The sequence below is a fragment of the Panulirus ornatus genome, chromosome 18 (assembly GCF_036320965.1).
Source record: "Panulirus ornatus isolate Po-2019 chromosome 18, ASM3632096v1, whole genome shotgun sequence".
In the NCBI taxonomy this organism is placed as follows: domain Eukaryota; kingdom Metazoa; phylum Arthropoda; class Malacostraca; order Decapoda; family Palinuridae; genus Panulirus; species Panulirus ornatus.
The window spans coordinates 51,563,266-51,585,299 of NC_092241.1; the positions used below are offsets into that span (position 1 = coordinate 51,563,266).

The 22,034-nt window shown below is 38.1% G+C and overlaps 1 protein-coding gene across 8 annotated transcripts in view; it reads left to right on the plus strand.

Moving 5' to 3' along the window:
- Positions 1–837: 837 nt before the first annotated feature.
- LOC139755082 (uncharacterized) overlaps positions 838–22,034 on the plus strand; it is a 39,312-nt gene continuing 18,115 nt past the window's right edge. For 3 of the 8 annotated variants that reach the window (XM_071673187.1, XM_071673180.1, XM_071673186.1), the window contains exons 1-10: positions 838–1,004; positions 2,117–2,275; positions 2,986–3,224; positions 5,013–5,110; positions 7,107–8,173; positions 12,758–12,834; positions 13,001–13,192; positions 15,622–15,826; positions 16,948–17,080; positions 17,221–17,350. In XM_071673187.1, the coding sequence (XP_071529288.1) occupies positions 937–1,004; positions 2,117–2,275; positions 2,986–3,224; positions 5,013–5,110; positions 7,107–8,173; positions 12,758–12,834; positions 13,001–13,192; positions 15,622–15,826; positions 16,948–17,080; positions 17,221–17,350 (2,368 nt within the window). In that variant the 5' untranslated portion in view covers positions 838–936. Of the gene's footprint in view, positions 1,005–1,031; positions 1,149–2,116; positions 2,276–2,985; positions 3,225–4,823; positions 4,890–4,958; positions 5,111–7,106; positions 8,174–12,757; positions 12,835–13,000; positions 13,193–15,621; positions 15,827–16,947; positions 17,081–17,220; positions 17,351–22,034 lie in introns of those variants that run through there. The other 5 variants (XM_071673182.1, XM_071673183.1, XM_071673188.1 and 2 more) reach the window with 5 other exon arrangements.

Below are 22,034 nucleotides of genomic sequence, written 5' to 3' on the forward strand. Positions count from 1 at the left end.
AGGTATGACACTGATAGTGGTAGAGTACTCCCAGCCAGGACCTCAATGCTGATAGATATGACACCAACAGTGGTAGGGTTCCCCTAATCTACATCACAATGCTGATAGGTATGCCACTAGCAGTGGTAGGGTTCCCCTAGTCTGCATCACGATGTTGGCAGGTATGACTCCCTGCCTGAGGCATTTTAATGACAAGTATGGCACCAACAATGGTTGGGCATTCATACATATAGGGTCACAGTGTTCACCTGGTATTATACCAGACTGGAATCTGGTATGATAATCAAGACTGAACAAAACGTAGCAAAATGAGCATATTATGATATACTGGCAGTGAGTGAAGGAAATTTCAAGGTATTCCAACTCAGATAGAACTCACCAAAGTAGGATTAACAGCTACAGACTCTTCTACCCATACACAATATATCAGCTGATAACCTTTTGGGAAGACTTTATTTACTTCTTTTAACGTTATCATTTTGTTGCTTGATTTTGATTCTGAAAATAACATCGTAAAGTTTAACTAATCAAGTCAATTCTGAAATATTTAGGTGGCAAGTTTAATCAATAATCTTTTTCCTGTAAGGTATAACATAAAGTTCCAGTATTTCCTGTAACAGCTGTGTTTTGTAAACAAAATTGCATTCAAAGCTACATACTTTTCTTGTAACAAAATATATTTCACCCCTTTTGTTATCATTAACGTTAAGGGTTGTATTCTCATAAATTTTAATATATATAAAAATATCTAATGCACTGTAATCTATATGTATTTGTCAGTACAACGCATTTAGGAATTAGACAATTCAAGTTTGACATTTCGCACGAAGCCGCTGAGTGGCGCGTCATTCGCTCAAATCTTACATTGGGACTTTTCATAATTTGGTCATATATTGTCTCAAGTCCCTTTGAACTCGTAGTATTGGATACACAGGAATGGAGTGTAAACCAGAGAAACCATGTACCACAATATTGAGAGAATTTATACGAAAATTAGATGTAAAGTAAGTTGTTGAATACTGTCCGGGTTTCAGCGTTTATTTAATAGCTCCTTAAAGTATTACGCTGGTGTTTTGTAGATTGATTCTGGGTCGAGGCATTTCCACTGGCGCCACCTGGATTAGTTTATTAATGTCATGTCCATAGAGGTAATAGTGGGAGCGTTTCCGTAAAGAATGATTAAGCAGGAGTAGTAATAGTACTGGTGTATTACCAGCTCATCAACAAATGGAAACCTTTGCATATCGAGTGAATTTTTTAATCGTGAAATTTTTAATGCTATTAAAGTTCTTAGAGAACACAGTAATAGTTCCAGAGCGTTCTGCTTTACTATTTATAATTAAATTAGATGTAGAGATGAGGGTTATGAATATTAGGTTGATTATAGGATAATTGTAAAAGTATCTGACGTGTGGAAATATATATGTATATAAAAAGATTTGTGATCCCCCTACATAATCTCGCATGTTGTCGATATTTATCTTAATGATTAGTATTTAAGTCCATTTGTACCAGTCATACTCATGAGCTAACAGCAGTTGTTGATGTAGTCTATGTTTCTTGTAAAAATGAATAGTTTCCTGTGTATTTTTGCTTTTTAACTTGTGCCTTTGCAAGAAACTAGTCACAAATTTTTATCGATTGACTTATTAGATATCTCAAACTGTGGTCCTTTGATTTCAGTGCAGTCATAAAGTAATTAGTATGTCCACTGTCCCAGTCCCCTTTGAAATTATAGGAGAGTTGAATTGTTGGTGATTTAATAGTATCTTAGAAAGGCAGTAACTTGAGAAATGTTAGAAGCTTAATTTGGATATTCAGAGGGAATGCAACAAAAGGATAAGGTTAAAACTTTCTGTATTTACTGAATGTTGATTTCCTATGTTAACCAACACCATAAGAATTCTAGATTTTGGTTGATATTGCATCTTGTGTTGGTTAGTGCTTAGTGAGATATATATGATAGATTTTAGCTTTATTGAGATTTGCTGTATCAGCCAAAAGTCTCCAGTTCAGTGTTTTTTTGTTTAAGCATGACTGATTTTCACAGATTTAGTGTGTTGCAGAATACTAATGTTATATGCTCCATGTCTTGCAAAACATTTTTGACTTGCAGAAATCTTCAGAAAGCCCTTGATTCTGGAGCTGATGTAGATTCATTTATTTGTGAGGATGGATCAACAGCACTGCATATGGCTTCCTCATTATCTGATGAAGCTGACTGTCTAACAGTAGCAGAGATTCTCCTTGCTCATGGTGCTAACCCTAATGTTCCGTAAGTTGTGGCCCAACCTTTTCATTTTTTAAAGTTATATTTCTTGTAAAAAAATTACCACACTGATATCAAACTTATTTTATTTATGGCCTGTATCAATAGAAATATTGTATAGCTAGCTTGCTTAATGCAGTTTAACACAGAAGTGCTGGATGAAAACTATTCAAAATATTCTTCCATATGTGCTGGAACTAATACCATATAAACAGTTGTGATTGATGCAGGAGTTTCAGACTCCATACATATCACAAACATACATACATCTATATATCACAGGTGTCACACACACACTGATAATTAGTTTTCATTGTTGCTTTTAGTTTCTCCCACACATGTTCCTGTCTTTGCCCACACCTGCTCATGGCTTCCTCCATATCTACACCTGGCTTACCCTATACTTGTTTCTGGCTTCCTCCATTCTTTCTTCTGGCTTTCCCCACACTTGCTTCTGACTTCCTCCATACCACATCCTTGCTTCTCCCACAGCTGTTCCTGGCTTCATCCATGCTTACTTGGATTCTGTTACATTTTCTCTTAGAAAGAAGTTAAGGTGGGGTTATTACTGTTGCACTAAACTGTTTGAGGTACTATTATAAACTGGATGTTCTCATCTGATTCTTTTTATGTGATTTTTTTGTATTTAAAGATATAATCTTAGGATTGTTGCCCAAATCATGTCCATTGTAAGCTTATTAGATTTGATATTCCAGAAACAAAGAAGGTAAAACTAGTCTACACAAGGCAGCATCAATGGGCCACAGTCGCTTGTTAGATCTCCTGTTGGCAAATGGTGGTGACCCTTTGCAGGGTGACATTATGGGACTGTCACCAGTAGACTGTGCCCACCACCATAAACACCTGGAGATTGTTCAGCAGATCAGCAAACTCCTAGATACTGAAAACTATGATGGACAGAGAGAAGATCCAGTCAAATTTGTTCTTTTGTTTTGTAAGTGCCATTTAGGTCTTAAGTACATTACCAGACATAAACACAAATGGTTTGAATCTTTTAGCAAGTAAAGTGCAGTATAAATATATGTACAGTTCTGTTATACTATATTGCAAATTTGTGCATACATTTCTCTGCTTGAAGATGAAGACATGGCATATATGATTTAGGTGTAATAAAACGTCTATGCAATTGGCATGAGTACTATTTTAGTTCTCTATTTTTCTATTTGATATTTGTAATTTAGTTTAGGAAATCAAGACTTCATGATTTTTCTTGTATCCTTCATGCATACATTACCAGCTCCCCATTTCATATACCTTTGCCTGTATAGTGGACTTGCTGCTGGAAGAGTGCAAAATCACCTCTGCTTTCAGTTTCAAATGAACTTATAATTGAGAACTGTAAGATCAGATCCTGTCTGACCCTGAGCATACTTATAATGTACTATACAAGGAGGTAGGTGATCACTCAAAGTCTTAGACAATGTAATGGTAGTATGGTATGTAGTAGGATAGTGGGTTCTTTAGTTGATCTTCAATTGACATTGATACCTTGCCTTTTTGTTACAATAAAACTTCCTTTTGTTTAGTCATAGCTGCACTTCTATACAGTAAATCTTTGCTACAGTTGTTCATTTTATCCACTGTAGCCCTTTCAGTCTTAAAAAGAGTAATTATTAAAAGAGCTTGATTCACTGAAGTTGGCAGCACTCTTGGGCATTTGATATGAACCTGGAAAACCTCCACTCCAAAGCCCTACCAAACTCCCAGTGATTTACACAATCAAATTTGATATCCAGAGCATATATTACTAAGGGGATAACATTTCTGGCACCTTGCTGAGACTGTGGTCATAAGAGTAAGCTGAATATTGAAATTTTATAAAGTGAAGTTGGCACAGGTAAGCATTTCATTTTCAGTAATATTTTGTTGTCTAAAGAGTAAAAGGAGGCAATGATTTGTATAGCTCAACATACAGGTAGATGGACATTTCATGCAGTCATAGTAAGGGTGTGAATGATGAACTAAAAGGAAGGGATTAGTTTGGTCAAACTGATTTATCTATTTATCTATATCTATGTTGCTCGTTCCCTCTACTAACTCCCATTAAGGGGGTCACACTGATAATAATGATATTTGAGGTATGCCTGAGTTTTTCATGCTAACACATTAGTGGTATTTAGGGGCAGGAGCAGAATAATTCAAATAGGTGAAAGTTGAAATTATGTTATGACTTTTCTAAATGCAGACTATTGAGGGTCATTTATCATGTAGAATAGACCTTATTGAAAGAAATCCCCTATTATTCTAGAAACATCCAACTGTAATCTGCTGTGAAAATCTTTATTGTAGCTCATCAAAGATCATTATTCATATGAAAGAATATGGTTTGAAAGGCCAGCTTAGGCAAAGAAGTTCAGTGTATTCACACGACATCCCAGAGCACCACAAACAAGATCAAAAGGAAAGTTGAAAGTAGAAGATGGGTAGAATCGTCAGTGATAGAGATATACAAGGTGATTGGAGCTTGAGGAAAAAGGCAGAAACTTGGTGTGAGGACAAGGGAATTGTGCTAAAATATTAGTCTTAATTTCAGGGTAAGGCAGGAGGGATGCAAGAACAAGATTAAATGATAGATATATGTTTTGGTTGGAATTCAGAGGTAAGTGACACAGGATATTTATGCCAGTTTGATTTCAAGGAAAAACTGTAAAATGGATCACTTTTGCAGAACCTGGATGGAAACTGGAATGAGCTAGACTGAATCATCAAATTGTCTTTGCAGTGAGACAGGAGGTTGTTGAACTGATGAACTTCTCTCCAGCTGACGTTCCTGAATCTGAAGATGTTTCTTGCTCTTGTAATCAGGACTGTCAGCTTAGGGTTGGTATTTACCAGAACTTGCTGTGAAAGAGTCGATTAATGTTGTTGACCTGTTAGGGATGATTGTTGGATAAATCAATCAAACAGAAGGCTAGCCAAAAGAACAGAAGTGACAGATGTATTTAGCTTTGCAACAGCTGGCAGTGCCAGGCACATTCAATGAATTCCTCACTATTGATGTACCAACTTTGGGTCCTCTGTGCAATGATTGCTGGTTCTGACATATTGATGCTATGCTTCATATTCACTGTTCTGCACTTTAAAAGGGAAAGTGTATTGTTGTAAAGTGTAAGCAGTAGTAAGCAGGCAAATGATGTACATAAGTTTTGTTACTTATTCTAAATTTAATACAGTACTAGGGATACTTTATCTGAAGTAAGTCACCGAAGCAATAGCTTAGAACTCCTGGCAGTGATGTGAATGTTACTGGAATGGATATAATTCCTTACCTGTATTATCTTGAGATTTTTTATTACAAGCAGTATCACTGGTAAGGCATCACCTTGCATTTCTTTCACTTTATCATCTCAGTTGATGAAGAAGTAGATGTACAGAAGATCTGGTAGCAATAGTGTGAATTGGGGCACATAAACTGACTGGGTTAAAGCTAATAGCTACAGCGAACTGAAAATATAGATTTGAACCTGTTCAGAACCAGCAGCCAATGGATCAGAAATCCAAGATGAACCAGGTTGGAGCTAGCACCCAATGAATTAGAAGACTCTGGTTGAAACAGGTTAGAACTAGCTGCTGGTAAATTAGACATCCTGGCTGAATTGGGCAAAAACTAGCAACCAGTGAATCAGAATTTCCAAGCTGACCCAAGCCTGAACCAGTACCAAATAAATCTGATAATCTTGGCAGACCTGGCTAAGAAATACAACCAGTAAATCAGAAATCCAGAGCTGAACCAGGCCTAAGCTAGCAGCCAATGGATCCAAAATCTTGAGCTGAATTAGTTCAGAATTAGTGGCCAGTGAGAACCAGGAGCTAGTGAATCAAAAATCTTGAGTTGTACCAGGTCAGTTGGCAGTCAGTGAATCAGAATTTTTGGGATGAACCAGGTCAGAACTGGCAACCAGTGCTTCAGAAGACCTAATTTGAAATGGATTAGGTGAGCTAAGTTTGGTGTGGTGGTGGTGTTTGCAAGTAATAGTTTTTTGTTGAGAAATTCCCCTCTCTTGATTGGATGTACTGTAGGTTACTATTTGAAGGCTCATTAGTTTAGTAGTCATTTTTATGTTTATGGTTGGGATTTCATTTTCTTTACTGTTAAGTGTCTTGCCTAAAAGGTCAGAGAGGCTGAATTCCCTATATCTCTTTAGTTAATATAGATAAGAGATGTCTTTTAATTTTGTCAGGAGTGAGTTCCTGATACATATGTATGCCATGTGGAATGAGTTATTTCAAAAAGAAAATGCTTCATGAAGAGATGAGGGAGGCAGTAAGAAATGAGAGAGGCATATAGAAAGTCTCTGCAGAATTCCAAAGGAAAGTTAGGAACAGGATGAAGCAGAGTAAAAAGAATAATAGAATAATGAAGATTATTTATGTGGTTAGGATAAAATGCTGACAAACGATTTGAAGAAAGGTAGTAAAATCTGTAAAGAATAAGGGACTGTATTAGTGGGGAAATGCAAAAAGAAATGAGGGGAAAAGTGAAAAGGTGAATAGAAGGATTTGCATCTTTTTTGTATATCACCTATGTTTGAAATATATGTTGACAAATGGTTATCTCAAATATCTGTAAATTATATGATCCAGTAAGGCATCAGGCCTGACATTAATGGATAAATGAGATAGCAGCTGATGATAAAGAAAATGCGTATGAGGTATGATTTTTTATGGAGAAAATTTTTTTTCTGGCGGTCCTGTAAGCCATCTAATCCCAATATTTGTAGCAATGATATATACTTAGTTCCCATTCTAAATAAGAATGCTATCCTGCTTTATGACCAGTTACCTAATTGGCCTCTTTTTGCTTTTCTTTGGTCAGGAAGGATATGGATGCCCACTGCCATTAGTCAGTCAGATAAATCAGAATCAAATGAATAACTGGAGTATTATCTCCCAAGGAGAGTTATTGTCCCAGGAATCTGTAAATACCAAACACACAGAGAAAAATAAGATATCAAGTAAAGATGACCAACCGTCGTCACATGTGAAAATCAACAATAGTGTTTGCCCAGCTTGGCTTAAAGATTCAGATTTTCTAGAGCATCTGACACAAGAAGTTGAAAAGTGTTACTCAGACAGTGAGAGTGACAATGAGATGAAGTCACTAAGGAAGTGCCTAGGAAAGAGATTACAGCAAGGAATGCTGCCCCACCATCATTCATTTGACTCATTCCAGGGGGAGTTTAAGTCAGTTGATTCCCATGATGAGTGGAACACTGCTTGTTTGACCATTGATGTCACATATGATATGTTTAGTGATACTCAAGATGACTTGCTTCATGGAACATACATTTCAGCTAACACTGATGGTGAATGTTTCCTTGATAAAAGGTGCAGTGTTTCTGATTTAGTGCAAGACTACAATAAAACGTTGAGATGTGATAGTATATTTAATTGTACATCAGCTAGAGAAACACTTCAACAAAATCTAACTGATGTCATGAATTCGGAAATTGGCTGTGGCAGTGTTTCTCAGCATTCTCCTGTGGAAACACTGAAAGAGGCACAAAAATTTTGTGTGGAAACGTGTGCTGATCTGACAGCACCACATGATAGTATTAAACCAGATGTGAATACCACATTTACTCTTATCAAAGCACCAAAAAAGAAGCAACCATACGTTTCACAGAATATAGAAAAGATTTTACCCATGAAAAAACAATTGTACAGAGATTATGAGGAACTCTGTGAAAAAGTGTCCTCTTTCATTCAGAATCCTGATATCTGCAAACAGTCCTCATTCAAGTCATCCACTAAGACTGTACATAGTAGTGGCAGTTCATGCCAATCCTTTGTGACTGTTGCTGAAGAATTCCTGTATGAAGATGCAGAAGCAGGAGTTCAGCTTATTGAACGAGTATGTTCCACATCTGCAGTTGTTGCAAGGTAAGTCACAGTGCATGTTTGTTTTACCCCTACTTGTTCTTCATTTTGATGAGACAGATTTACCTTGTTTGTGTTCTTTTATCTCTGGATAAAACCTTTTGAGCATCAGAGACAGCATTTTGCACAGGGAGTCAAAACATTATCCCAAAATGTGTTGCTGGGACCAGGATATCCTTAAACCACTGTAGTACCTATGAGGTTGGCTAATGCTCATTCACAGGGACCCAACAACCATACAGCAAACCACCTGGCTTTACAATGTAACTGTCAAGGAGGTGTTGGTGGTTTTCCATTGCCTCCAAGTCCCATCACTTGCATGTTTCCACTATTACATTTTGGTACCTTTTTCTTGTAAAGTTGTGTTTCTGATTCTTGTCAAATTTCTGTGTTACTTCATGACCAGTGATTTTTTTTCATTTGACTGTTTAGTGATACAAATTGAAAATACTTTAGTTTATTTCTGAGGCCAGCTAGATGAATCAACTGTTCATAAGCTCATCAAACAAGTACAGCAGACTACTTTGTTCATTTTACTACGTCATATTTTTTCAACTTACTATATTTTTTCTGTGCACTTTCTCTTTTATGTTTGAATTCTGGCAGTTGTATTAGAATTTTTTGATATGATAGTGGCCCTAGATCTTTGATGTGGTTGATATGTCAGACTTTACAGTGTTATATAGTATGTGTCATTGTTTAATTACGTTGTATAATTTAAATGTGTCTGGTTCATGCTGTAATTGACCACTGAGTGGTTTGACCATTATTTTACTGAAAATGCTTTGGAGTTTTTTCTTAAGATGAGGCTCTGTAAGTATTGTAAAGTTGTTCTCTTGGACAACTTTTCTGTCTGTTCATATGCTAAAGTTTTAGTGATTTAGCGTTTATTTCAGTAGTGCAATAGATGAGTATAGTTGTAATGTTTAAAGCTTGTATAGATATACTTGGGAAAGTAAAACTCTATAAGTTGTTGTAAGTGCTAATCATTCCAGCTTATTAGAAAGTTGTGGTTTCCCAAAAGCCTTCATTTGGTTGTGTTGTCATCTTTGGTTTCTGGGTGACTCCTGTTGAGAAAAAAGTGATTTTTAAAATCGTGAAAAGCGCTTCTTCCTTTGGAAGAGGAAAGTGAATAAAGCATCATCCTTCCTAACCTACCTTCCTATGTTTTGCTCCTATCCTTCCTGTCGATGGACCTTTTGTTGGAAACAAGGAGTTAGTTGGGTTCATTCATGTGCATATGGTTTTGGCCTCATAATATCAGAATTCTTCCTACAAAAGAGAGGATGGCAAGTGGTGTTTTGTACAAGATGATCCATTATTCATGGTAGGTGGTATGTTTATCCACTGGTTATCAGTAAAATATTTTTAACATGTCTCCCAAGTAGGGCTTATTGTGCCTTGCTATCTCCCTGCCACTGTCCAGCAACTTGAGTTCACTCAGTTTCTTTTGATTCTCTTTATTCTTGTGGAACCTTGCTCTCTCTTCTCATGTTGACGTTTCCTCCTTTAGGTATTTTGCTACAGTATCCAGCAATTTTCCTCTTAACCTTCCCAGGCACCCTGTACTGTGCTTTTCCATCCTTATTGGCCGTCTTGGTCCTCTGTTGTTTCCCACTCTCTCAGTACATCCAGAACATTTCCATGTTGTCTTTTTTGGTTGTAGACTGACTGATGGCTGTCTTTTTCTGGTCTCTACATATTCTCTCTTTACAAAATTGCCCTATCTGATGTTTTGACATTCTTCTTAGCAGCTTCATTTCTGTTGCATCCAGACTCTCTTCTTTTGTGGTTATCAACCACAATATAACTTTTGACACTACACATTAACTATTTTCATGTTCATTTTCATACTTTTCCATAAGTTCCTTTTTAGCAGCTCATATGCAGTCACAGTACATAAGATCCTTGTCCCAATTTCATCATTCTGCCTCTCATGATATGTAACTCAACTCCCCAGATCAACAAATCTCACCACTGATTTCAAGTCTTATGTTATTGCTATTGTATCTTCCAGTTGGATATCCTTCATGTTTCTGTAATGATATCACCTCATTCTTGTTTGTATTATTATTATATTTATGTTATACTTAGTCGCTGTCTCCTGCGTTAGTGAGGAAGCGCAAGGAAACAGACGAAAGAATGGCCCAACCCACCCATATACACATGTAGATACATGAACGTCCACACACGCACATTATTATTATTATTATTATTTTTTTTTTTTTTTTTTTTTTTTTTTTGCCTCTGTCTCCCGCGTTTGCGAGGTAGCGCAAGGAAACAGACGAAAGAAATGGCCCAACCCACCCTCATACACATGTATATACATATGTCCACATACGCAAATATACATACCTACACAGCTTTCCATGGTTTACCCCAGACGCTTCACATGCCCTGATTCAATCCACTGACAGCACGTCAACCCTGGTATACCACATCGATCCAGTTCACTCTATTCCTTGCCCTCCTTTCACCCTCCTGCATGTTCAGGCCCCGATCACACAAAATCTTTTTCACTCCATCTTTCCACCTCCAATTTGGTCTCCCACTTCTCCTCGTTCCCTCCACCTCCGACACATATATCCTCTTGGTCAATCTTTCCTCACTCATTCTCTCCATGTGCCCAAACCATTTCAAAACACCCTCTTCTGCTCTCTCAACCATGCTCTTTTTATTTCCACACATCTCTCTTACCCTTACGTTACTTACTCGATCAAACCACCTCACACCACACATTGTCCTCAAGCATCTCATTTCCAGCACATCCATCCTCCTGCGCACAACTCTATCCATAGCCCACGCCTCGCAACCATACAACATTGTTGGAACCACTATTCCTTCAAACATACCCATTTTTGCTTTCCGAGATAATGTTCTCGACTTCCACACATTCTTCAAGGCTCCCAGGATTTTCGCCCCCTCCCCCACCCTATGATCCACTTCTGCTTTCATGGTTCCATCCGCTGCCAGATCCACTCCCAGATATCTAAAACACTTTACTTCCTCCAGTTTTTCTCCATTCAAACTTACCTCCCAATTGACTTGACCCTCAACCCTACTGTACCTAATAACCTTGCTCTTATTCACATTTACTCTTAACTTTCTTCTTTCACACACTTTACCAAACTTGTAATTATTATACTTGATTGCTGTTTCCCGCATTAGCTAGGTAGTGCTAGGAAACAGACAAAGAAAGACCCATCCACTCACATGCACGCATATATGTACATACACATACATATGCATGTTGTAAGAGGTCACAGTGGTGCACTAGATCTAGTATATGCATATAACCACAAGGGAAATGAAACACGGTAGATTTCCAAGTGTACTGTCATGTAATAATCAAATTGTCAGGGGGAATACAAGAATGAGATAGATGTAGAACAGTCAGTTGATATAAAAGGAAGAGACGTAGTGAAGATGCCATTGGTAAACAAGTGATACCAATGGTGTCTTAGCTGTAACTCTCCTTGTATATCCACTGACTGTTCTACGTTTTCTATCTCAATGCTGTATCTCCCCTGATGAAGTAATCATTACATGATAATTCATTTGAGAACTTATCATGTTTCATTTTCAAACAGAGGAACAGAGAACAGGGCCAAGTGAGGATATTCCCTCTAAGGTTCAGTCCTCTGTTTTTAATGCTACCTCGCAAATGTGGGAAATGGCGAATGTGTATGAAAAGAATGTACATATATATATGTATATGTATGTGTATGTGCATATATGTATATATGTGTGTGTGTATGAGTCAATGGGTCTTTCTTCATCTGTTTCCTGGTGCTACCTCACTAACGCATTTAATAGCGATCAATGAATATATAAATAGTATATTTTCTGCTCTCTCAACTTACATATACACATACATATACATATATATACAAGTACATATTCATATTTGTTCACCTTCATCCATTCCCAGTGCCACCCTGCCCCACAGAAAACAGCATCATCATCCTCTGTGTCAGCAAGGTAGCACTAGGAAACAGATGAAGAAAGGCCACATCTGCTCACATTCATTCTTTAGCTGTCATGTGTAATGCACTGAAACCACAGCTCCCTCTTCCCATCCAGGCCCCACAGACCTTTCCATGGTTTACCCCAGACATTTCACATGCTCTGGTTCAGTCCACTGACAGCACGTCAACCCCAGCATACCATATCTTTCCAATTCACTCTGTTCCATTCACACTTTTCACCCTCCTGTTTGTTCAGGCCTTGATTGCTCAAATCTTTTTCATTCTATCCTTCCACCTCCAATTTGGTCTCCTGCTTCTCCTTGTTCCTTCCACCTCTGACTTGTATATCCTCTTGTCAACCTTTCCTCACTCATTCTCTGCATGTATCCACACCATTTTAACACACCTTCTGCTCTCTCAACCATGCTTTTTTTTATTCCCTCGCATCTCTCTAACCCTTTCATTACTTTCACAATCAAGCCACCTCACTCCCCATATTGTCCTCAAACATTTTATTTCCAACACTTCCACATACTTGTTTGTACTGATGTTAATTCCTGCATTTCCAAAGCAAGTGAAAACCCATTAAAGGAAGTTTGTTAATGTCTTCTCCGATCAGCCTCTCCAGTACAGCAAGCAGAGTTTCATTGCTCAGCAGACACACCACTTCTCAAAAAACAACCTCAGCATGCGCAGGTACTTTTCTTTTCAATGTGCAATATTTGTGTAGACAAATTTTTCAGTGAAATTTATAAAAGAATGTGATTAGTTATTGTCTTATCTTAATTTTTTTAGTAGCATCACATAGTATAGTATTTTTACAGAAAAGGATCTGCTTTAAGAAGTTTATATAATGTTACAGATCAGAGCCTAGACCTCATAGGCACAATAACGGATAGTGTGAAGGCCATGAATGTTGATGAACTGTGTTTATGTCTCAAGAACCTAGGACACGTGCCTGGACCCATCGTCCCAACCACTCACAGAACATACCAGAGACTCCTGCTTAAGCTCAGAAAGAATCCACATCTTTTACAGCAGAATGACTCCAAATGTAAGTTTGTTTTTTTTAGAAGATTGGAGATAATCATCTACAAAATTGAACTATGCTTTTTTTTTCTCCATCAATAGAGACTGCTTCTGAAGTATGAACCTTTGTAGAGTTAAATTTTGGGAGAGAGGAAGAGCATGGTCGAAGATTTCAGGAAGATAATTGAAAAGAAAGTGAGAGATTAGAGGAAGAAGTTGAATTTTCTTGAAAATACAGTGGTGCTGAGGGAAAAAATGATATGTGAAACTTTGAATATGAATTTATAAAAGTGCTACTTCGCTAGTGTGGGAAATGTTGATTAAGTGTAATGAATACATAAAAATAATTCATATTAACAAAAGGAGCAAATGAGGATATCAGATAATGGATGATTTGAAATATAAGAGAGAATAACAAACTACATTACAGTAAGGTTTTTGTGAAAATTACAGTGCATTAGACAAGTTTGAAAGGCTATGTTGTGACAAAGGATGAAGTATGTAAAGGATGGAGAGAGTGCTTAAAAGAATCAGTAGAGGGTGATAAAAGTTCTAGATGTAAATTGTAGGACTAGAGGCTAGGGGAATGCAGATTGTGTTTCCCTACCTATTTGAGCTTTATGCAAGAGGAGTTTTCGCAAATGTCAAGCCTGATTTCTTAAGTTTGCCTTTGTATCATTTGATCATATATACCTATACTGCCTGGATTTGCAGTTTTCACTATTAGAATGCTCATTGTATTCACATCTCTGTTACTGAGGAAGTGTTTCCTTAAATTTTTTTAGTCAGTTTTCCCTTTGTTTCCTGTTATGCCTCATCAAACTGGCATGTGTAATCAGGAAATTGTCCATCCCTTTTCCTTGTTTATGTCAATGAGCATAATTCTATGCCTGTTAACCTTTATTCCCAGCAGATTATTGTGTTCCCTCAAATGAGGTGACCAAACTAGTTCTGTAAACTCCTGGTTGGGTCTCATGTTGTAAATAATTTTGTGAATGTCTCAGGGTATATGTACTTGGAGGCATTTTTGATATTTAGTAAATGATACTGATGCTGTTTTCTTAGGTAAGATAGAAGAGGATTTAGAGCATACTGAATGGAATGAATAGGCAGTAGAAGACTTAACAGTCTCTGAAAATATTGTCTGTGGAAGGAATTGAATTGAGACTGTACTCCAGGTCCCCATTCAGAAATAGGGTCCTGTTGTTTCTCAGGACTACTTTTCAGGAGACGCAGCTCCAAGGCTGCAGGAGATGATTGATTCCTTTGAAGTGAGAAGTTCTTTGATGAGAATGTATTCCCAGTTATACAGCCTTGCCAAACGTAACTTTTCATGTGTTGTGTAGCCTCATACAGACAGGGTCTGGTAACACTGAAGATCCTTATTCATCGAAGTAGTTGATTATACCTCACTAAATGAAATTATCATTTAGTCTCGTCTTGTGTTTTGTTGGTCTGTTGTATTTTTCATTTCTAACATTAACAGGAAAATTTATTTCAGAATTTAGTAAGACTTTTTAAATAGGGATTTTTTAATACTCATGTGAAACATTTATCCCTGTTTAAGTCACCATGGAGACTTTGCTTCTGTAGAGATAATAGTTGCAGTTAGTTTTTCATCCCTCACCATATGACATATTTGTAAATTCTGTTATTAAGCCCTTCATTCCTAAAACACTTCACTCCATAGACCAGACTGGAGCCTTACTTTCATACAACAAACATACTGATGTTTTGCACCCCATTTATAATCATGTTGCGTAACCATAGGTCATGAATAGATGCTTTATGTCGCCAGCAGTAATGATTCACCCTTAGAGTTTCACAGGTGCCAGTTACCCTGCTCAAAAAACTACCAATCAGTAGCATTGACATCACCTATTGAAATTTTTTAAGTCTTAAGATGTTAGCTGATTGACTGCAAGGGATCAGATAATCTTTAGAAATTCCTGCATGATCTTCTTTTATTAGAATGAGAGGTTGTATAAACCACCTTTAGGCCATTATATTGAGACACTGAGATACTGCTTGAAATCACTGTATCAAGACATTCTTTTGAATCATTCAGCTAAAGCCACTTTTTTGACATTCTAGATGGGAGAAGTTCTTGTATGAGCCTTGATCTTAGCTGAGAGCCCTTTCAGTAAGAGCCTCTCTTTTAACAAAACATTTCCTGTGGAAAGTATGAATCTCACTTAACATTGGGAGTTCAATTTCAAACCATTGTTAACTCTGGGAGAAATTCCTAAGTGAGTTTATCTTATAACAGGACAAATCTTTCATGTACCTCTGGGAGAAGTTCATGCATAAGCATCTTGTTTAACTCTCAGAAAAGTTCCTTCATATGAAATTATTTATATGGAAGAAATTCCTGCATTTGTGTTTTTTGATAGGAAATTATTAGGAAGCCAAATTATTGCTTTTTTATTTGATTTTGTCCTAACCTATTTTCAGCAACTCCACAGTATCCTCGGGAAATGCAGACTGCATTAAAAGATCCACTTTCAGTAGACTGGGAATCTTGGGCATCATTGGAAAAGGCTATGAGTACTCCATTCAGTCAGCCTGATCCCACACGATACTGGAGAGATGGCACCAATAAAACATGCTTTAACTACTTACTGTTAGATCCAAGGATTACCCAAGATCTACCACTCAGGTAAGTCTGAACGGAGTGTATCCTAAGATGGTATCAGTAATTTTCCTGAATTTTTACCCTTTGTTTCTAGTTAACCCTTAAATTGTATATATGTCTAATTCGTGCTGTTTAATTTGTTTATGGATGGTTTGGTAAGGGAGGTAAATGCAAGAGTGTAGGGGAGAGGGGCAAGTATGCAGTCTGTTGGGATGAAAGGGTCTAGGAAATGAGTCACTTGTTCACCAATGATACAGCACTGGTGGCCGGTTTGAGTGAGAAACTGCAGAAGTTGTTGACTGAGTTTGAAAGAGTGTGAGAAAGGAGAAAATTAGAGTAGGTGTGAATAAAAGCATGGTTATTTGGTTCAGCAGGGTTGAGGGACAAGTTAATTGGGAGATAAGTTTGAATGGAGAAAAATTGGAGGAAGTGAAGTGTTTTTTAGATATCTGGGAGTGGACTTGGCAGTGAATATACATACACCTATATATACATATATGTACATGTACACATTCATACTTGCTTGCCTTCATCCATTCCTTGTGCGACCACACCCCACAGGAAACTGCATTGCCATCCCCTGTTTCAGAGATGTAGTGCCAGGAAACAGATATAAAAAGGCCACATTGGTTCACATCCTTACACAAACTGTCATGTGTAATGCACTGAAAACACAACTCCCTATTCATACCTAGGCCCCACAAACCTTTCCATGGTTTGATCCAGATGTTTCACATCAGTCCATTGATGCCACATTGACCCCAGTATACCACATTGTTCCAGTTCACTGTATTCCATGCACGCCTTTCACCTTTCTGCATGTTCAGGCCCTGATTGCTAAAGATACTTTTCACTCTTATTCTTCCATCTTTTGTGCTCATGTATTACCAGAATAACACAGATTTCACTAGCAAATGTTTCAGCTGTTGCTTATAGGATCTTTTGGACTTGAAGATGTGGTGATGATTGACAGTCATATTTTGGGAGGTTCTCTTTATGCACCTTAACCATTTTAGTGGGAAAACCTCTTCATTATATGTATATAGATGCATAGACTTAGAACAAGTGGAAGATAAGAAATATACTAATGATTATAAGTTGGAGCCTAAGAGCTATGAAACATAAAAGCTCTCTGTTATTTTCAGAGCATCAGTAATGGATGAAAAAGAAAAGATAAATTGTTTCATATCGGCTATTTTTTACATTGGAAAAGGGTCAAGAGGTCGCCCTTATTTTCATCTCTATGAGGCCATTAAGGAGAAGGCCTGTGGCACACAGGTTAGATTTCCTTATTTTGTGAACATACTGAAGTTTTTAACTGCATGTGAATTGTGTTGTATTTGATACATCTTTAGATGGATGAAAACTGCTGTAAATAAATGATACCATAAAATGCAACATTTGAAACATTCCCTCAGCTCAGTGACAAGAGTAAAAGAATACGTGAAATCTGGTCGGAGGGTGTAGGTGTGGTATCTCTACATGTGTTCCAGAACACCATTCCTGTGGAAGCCTGGACGAGGGAAGCATCTATGATATCTGCTATAGGTAAAAACAATAATTAGAACTTCAAGTTCCAATTGGCACAAATTATATCTTTTTATATTATATTTATTATTTATTATACTTAATCACCCTCTCCCACGTTAGCAAGGTAGTGCAAGGAAACAGACAAGGAATGTCCCAACCCGCCCACATACATGTGCATATGCATAAACACCCACACATGCATATATACATGCATATACATTTCAACATATACATATGTATACATGCACAGACACATACATATATACACATGTACATATCCATACTTGTTGCCTTCATCTATTCCCATTGCCACCTTGCCACACATGAAATAGCTTTGCTAGGCAACACCAGAAACAGACAAAAGGAGCTACATTCGTTTACGCTCCATCTCTAGCTGTCCTGTGTAATTCACTGAAACCACAGCTCCCTTTTTACATCCAGGACCCACAGACCTTTCCATGGTTTACCCAAGATGCTTCACATGCCCTAGTTCAATCCATTGAGAGCACCTTGACCCTGTTATACGACATCGTTCCAATTCACTTAATTCCTTGCACGCCCTTCACCCTCCTGTATGTTCAGGCCCCGATCGCTCAAAATCTTTTTCACTCCATCTTTCCACCTCCAATTTGGTCTCCCACTTCTTCTTCCCTCCACATCTGACACATATCCTCTTTGTCAATTTTCCCTCACTCATTCGCTCCATGTGTTCAAACCATTTCAACACATCCTCTTCTGCTCTCTCAACCACACTCTTTTTATTACCACACATCTCTCTTACTCTTTTTTCATTACTTACTCAATCAAACCGACTCACACAAATTATATCTATAAGTCATATTACCTAAAGTGAAACATATTCATGACCCTGTGAAATATGAATTTCACTATTAGGTAGAATGACTCATGCCAAAGTTTCTACATATATACTTCCATCAATGTATGTGACAGTCCTTTACACTGTCTCTCATTTCATTGTCCTTGATGTTAATAACCACATGACATATTTATATATTTTCTAGGTGATTCATTTATTCTGAAGATATTTCCATTTTTACTCCTTCACTTGGTTTATTGATCTATATTGGATGTTTTTATACACAGTTGGATTCTGGGTGCACAGTTGGATTCTGGGACTCATGTTAGCCTGAGTTTTATAACGTAGATATGGCTGAAACATAATCATAGCATTTCTATTTGTTAGGCTGCATCTCATTTTTCTCATTTAATTGTTTTGGGGTATTTCTTGGGACATTTTGGTGTCTATTGGCATGACCCAGGGCACTGAAATGGAATTTTGGGGTTATGATTTTTATGGGATCTAAGATCATTGGGGACTTAAAAGTTGTTTGGTATTGGTCATGGAGATTTTTAGCTTTTGCTTTTTGCCGAATAGATTTTGAGAATTTCTTAGTGTGGGAATCACTGTTAGTGAATATTTTTCATGAACAGGAAGCTGTCTATCTAGGTTTTAAGTAGTTTTAATGGCACTTTCTGTAACAATCAAGAATAATGTTACTTGAGGAAGCTAGAGTAATCTTTAGGAACCTTTGCTTTCTTTGATACTAGATGAAACCTCTTGTACTTTTATAGATTTATTCATCAGATATTGATTTTGATCACATAAATGATTTGGTAAACAGAGAAGAGGTAGTAAAAGCTTTGCGGAAGATGAAAGCCGGCAAGGCAGCAGGTTTGGATGGTATTGCAGTGGAATTTATTAAAAAAGGGGGTGACTGTATTGTTGACTGGTTGGTAAGGTTATTTAATGTATGTATGACTCATGGTGAGGTGCCTGAGGATTGGCGGAATGCTTGCATAGTGCCATTGTACAAAGGCAAAGGGGATAAGAGTGAGTGCTCAAATTACAGAGGTATAAGTTTGTTGAGTATTCCTGGTAAATTATATGGGAGGGTATTGATTGAGAGGGTGAAGGCATGTACAGAGCATCAGATTGGGGAAGAGCAGTGTGGTTTCAGAAGTGGTAGAGGATGTGTGGATCAGGTGTTTGCTTTGAAGAATGTATGTGAGAAATACTTAGAAAAGCAAATGGATTTGTATGTAGCATTTATGGATCTGGAGAAGGCATATGATAGAGTTGATAGAGATGCTCTGTGGAAGGTATTAAGAATATATGGTGTGGGAGGAAAGTTGTTAGAAGCAGTGAAAAGTTTTTATCGAGGATGTAAGGCATGTGTACGTGTAGGAAGAGAGGAAAGTGATTGGTTCTCAGTGAATGTAGGTTTGCGGCAGGGGTGTGTGATGTCTCCATGGTTGTTTAATTTGTTTATGGATGGGGTTGTTAGGGAGGTAAATGCAAGAGTTTTGGAAAGAGGGGCAAGTATGAAGTCTGTTGGGGATGAGAGAGCTTGGGAAGTGAGTCAGTTGTTGTTCGCTGATGATACAGCGCTGGTGGCGGATTCATGTGAGAAACTGCAGAAGCTGGTGACGGAGTTTGGTAAAGTGTGTGGAAGAAGAAAGTTAAGAGTAAATGTCAATAAGAGCAAGGTTATTAGGTACAGTAGGGTTGAGGGTCAAGTCAATTGGGAGGTGAGTTTGAATGGTGAGAGGCTGGAGGAAGTGAAGTGTTTTAGATATCTGGGAGTGGATCTGTCAGCGGATGGAACCATGGAAGCGGAAGTGGATCATAGGGTGGGGGAGGGGGCGAAAATTTTGGGAGCCTTGAAAAATGTGTGGAAGTCGAGAACATTATCCCGGAAAGCAAAAATGGGTATGTTTGAAGGAATAGTAGTTCCAACAATGTTGTATGGTTGCGAGGCGTGGGCTATGGATAGAGTTGTGCGTAGGAGGATGGATGTGCTGGAAATGAGATGTTTGAGGACAATGTGTGGTGTGAGGTGGTTTGATCGAGTAAGTAACGTAAGGGTAAGAGAGATGTGTGGAAATAAAAAGAGCGTGGTTGAGAGAGCAGAAGAGGGTGTTTTGAAGTGGTTTGGGCACATGGAGAGAATGAGTGAGGAAAGATTGACCAAGAGGATATATGTGTCGGAGGTGGAGGGAACGAGGAGAAGAGGGAGACCAAATTGGAGGTGGAAAGATGGAGTGAAAAGGATTTTGTGTGATCGGGGCCTGAACATGCAGGAGGGTGAAAGGAGGGCAAGGAATAGAGTGAATTGGAGCGATGTGGTATACAGGGGTTGACGTGCTGTCAGTGGATTGAATCAAGGCATGTGAAGCGTCTGGGGTAAACCATGGAAAGCTGTGTAGGTATGAATATTTGCGTGTGTGGACGTGTGTATGTACATGTGTATGGGGGGGGGGGGTTGGGCCATTTCTTTCGTCTGTTTCCTTGCGCTACCTCGCAAACGCGGGAGACAGCGACAAAGTATAAAAAAAAAAAAAAAAAAATGTTATCAGTAGTCACTGCAAGTTCATAGCTTCCCAACAGATTGGTAATATGAAAACCTCTATCAACCACTGTCTTTTCTGTTTTTTAGATTCTCACAGCCTCTAGAGACATGAGACCTCTTTGTGTTTCACCTACATTGACATCACCAAAGCTTAAACTTAGTCAACCATTGCACACTAATTAGTAAGACAGTCAGCATTGTTTGTGGGGAAGTATCATTCCATGGCTAGCAGACATCCCTGTTAAGTATTATCAGGCTATATGTTTCTGAGGGGCTGTATGCTTCTTGGGGACTTATGCCTCTGTGAGGCCATATTAAACTCCTTGTCTCTCAACTGCGTCATCTTACTGGACCCAAAGATCCTAGTGCTCTCTTATCCTCATAACGATGTCTTAATGGATGCAAATGCTTGCTGGACATGTGTTGAAAACTCGTACATTGAAGTCAGAGTGACAATAACTCTCCTTACTACACAACCCTATAAAAGACCCTAAATAACTTCCAGAGTTGGACTCTACCAAATTTGTTATATCGTTAAAACCAAGATGATAGTTATGCACATCCTTCTTACATTCAGTCATATGCCAGTCTCTATTGTATCTTTAGTCTCTAATTCCTTCTAGTTGTTCATTCCACTAGCTGCTTGGTGTTACTTTGGATGATAGACTAACCTAGAAGGCACACACCATCACCATTATCAAATCATCTAACTGTCATCTCTACATTTTCTGTAGCATTAGGACACTTGGCCTTCCCATAACTGAACTCAAGAAACTCAACACTCACCTGTCTCTATTGCTTTTAATCCCTACCATCACAAAATGGGCTATTATCTTGCATGTAGTATCTTTGCTGTGCTGTGAGGTTGTTATTCTACTATTTATTTCTTGAGACTCAGCTTTTCACCAAATGTGTAGATGTGTTCAATTTGTCTTCATTGCTCATTGGAGGATGATGTGATTCCTACTTTCACTTCAGAAAGACTCAGAGCTTATTGTGTGTCTAGATATGCTGGGATAATTGCAGTTGATGATCCTCATTCCAGGTGTACTATCCGATGCCGTTTACTCAAAGAGACATTCTTTTTCCCGGAAGTGGTTTGGAGTAGGTATGCTGTTCCAGCGGCTTCTCTTCCAGTTGATTCCTCCTTTTGGAGAATGGGGAAGCTCTAGGAAGGAATGTCCACATTTGACTATTGGAGAGGGAAGGTTGTCTTCCATTTGTGGACAGTCAAGGGGTTGATGCAGAAAGTTGATCCCAGGGGGTTTAGCATTTTCTAAGTGGTATACATACCAATTATGTCATTGACATTCATAGCATTGTACCCATTT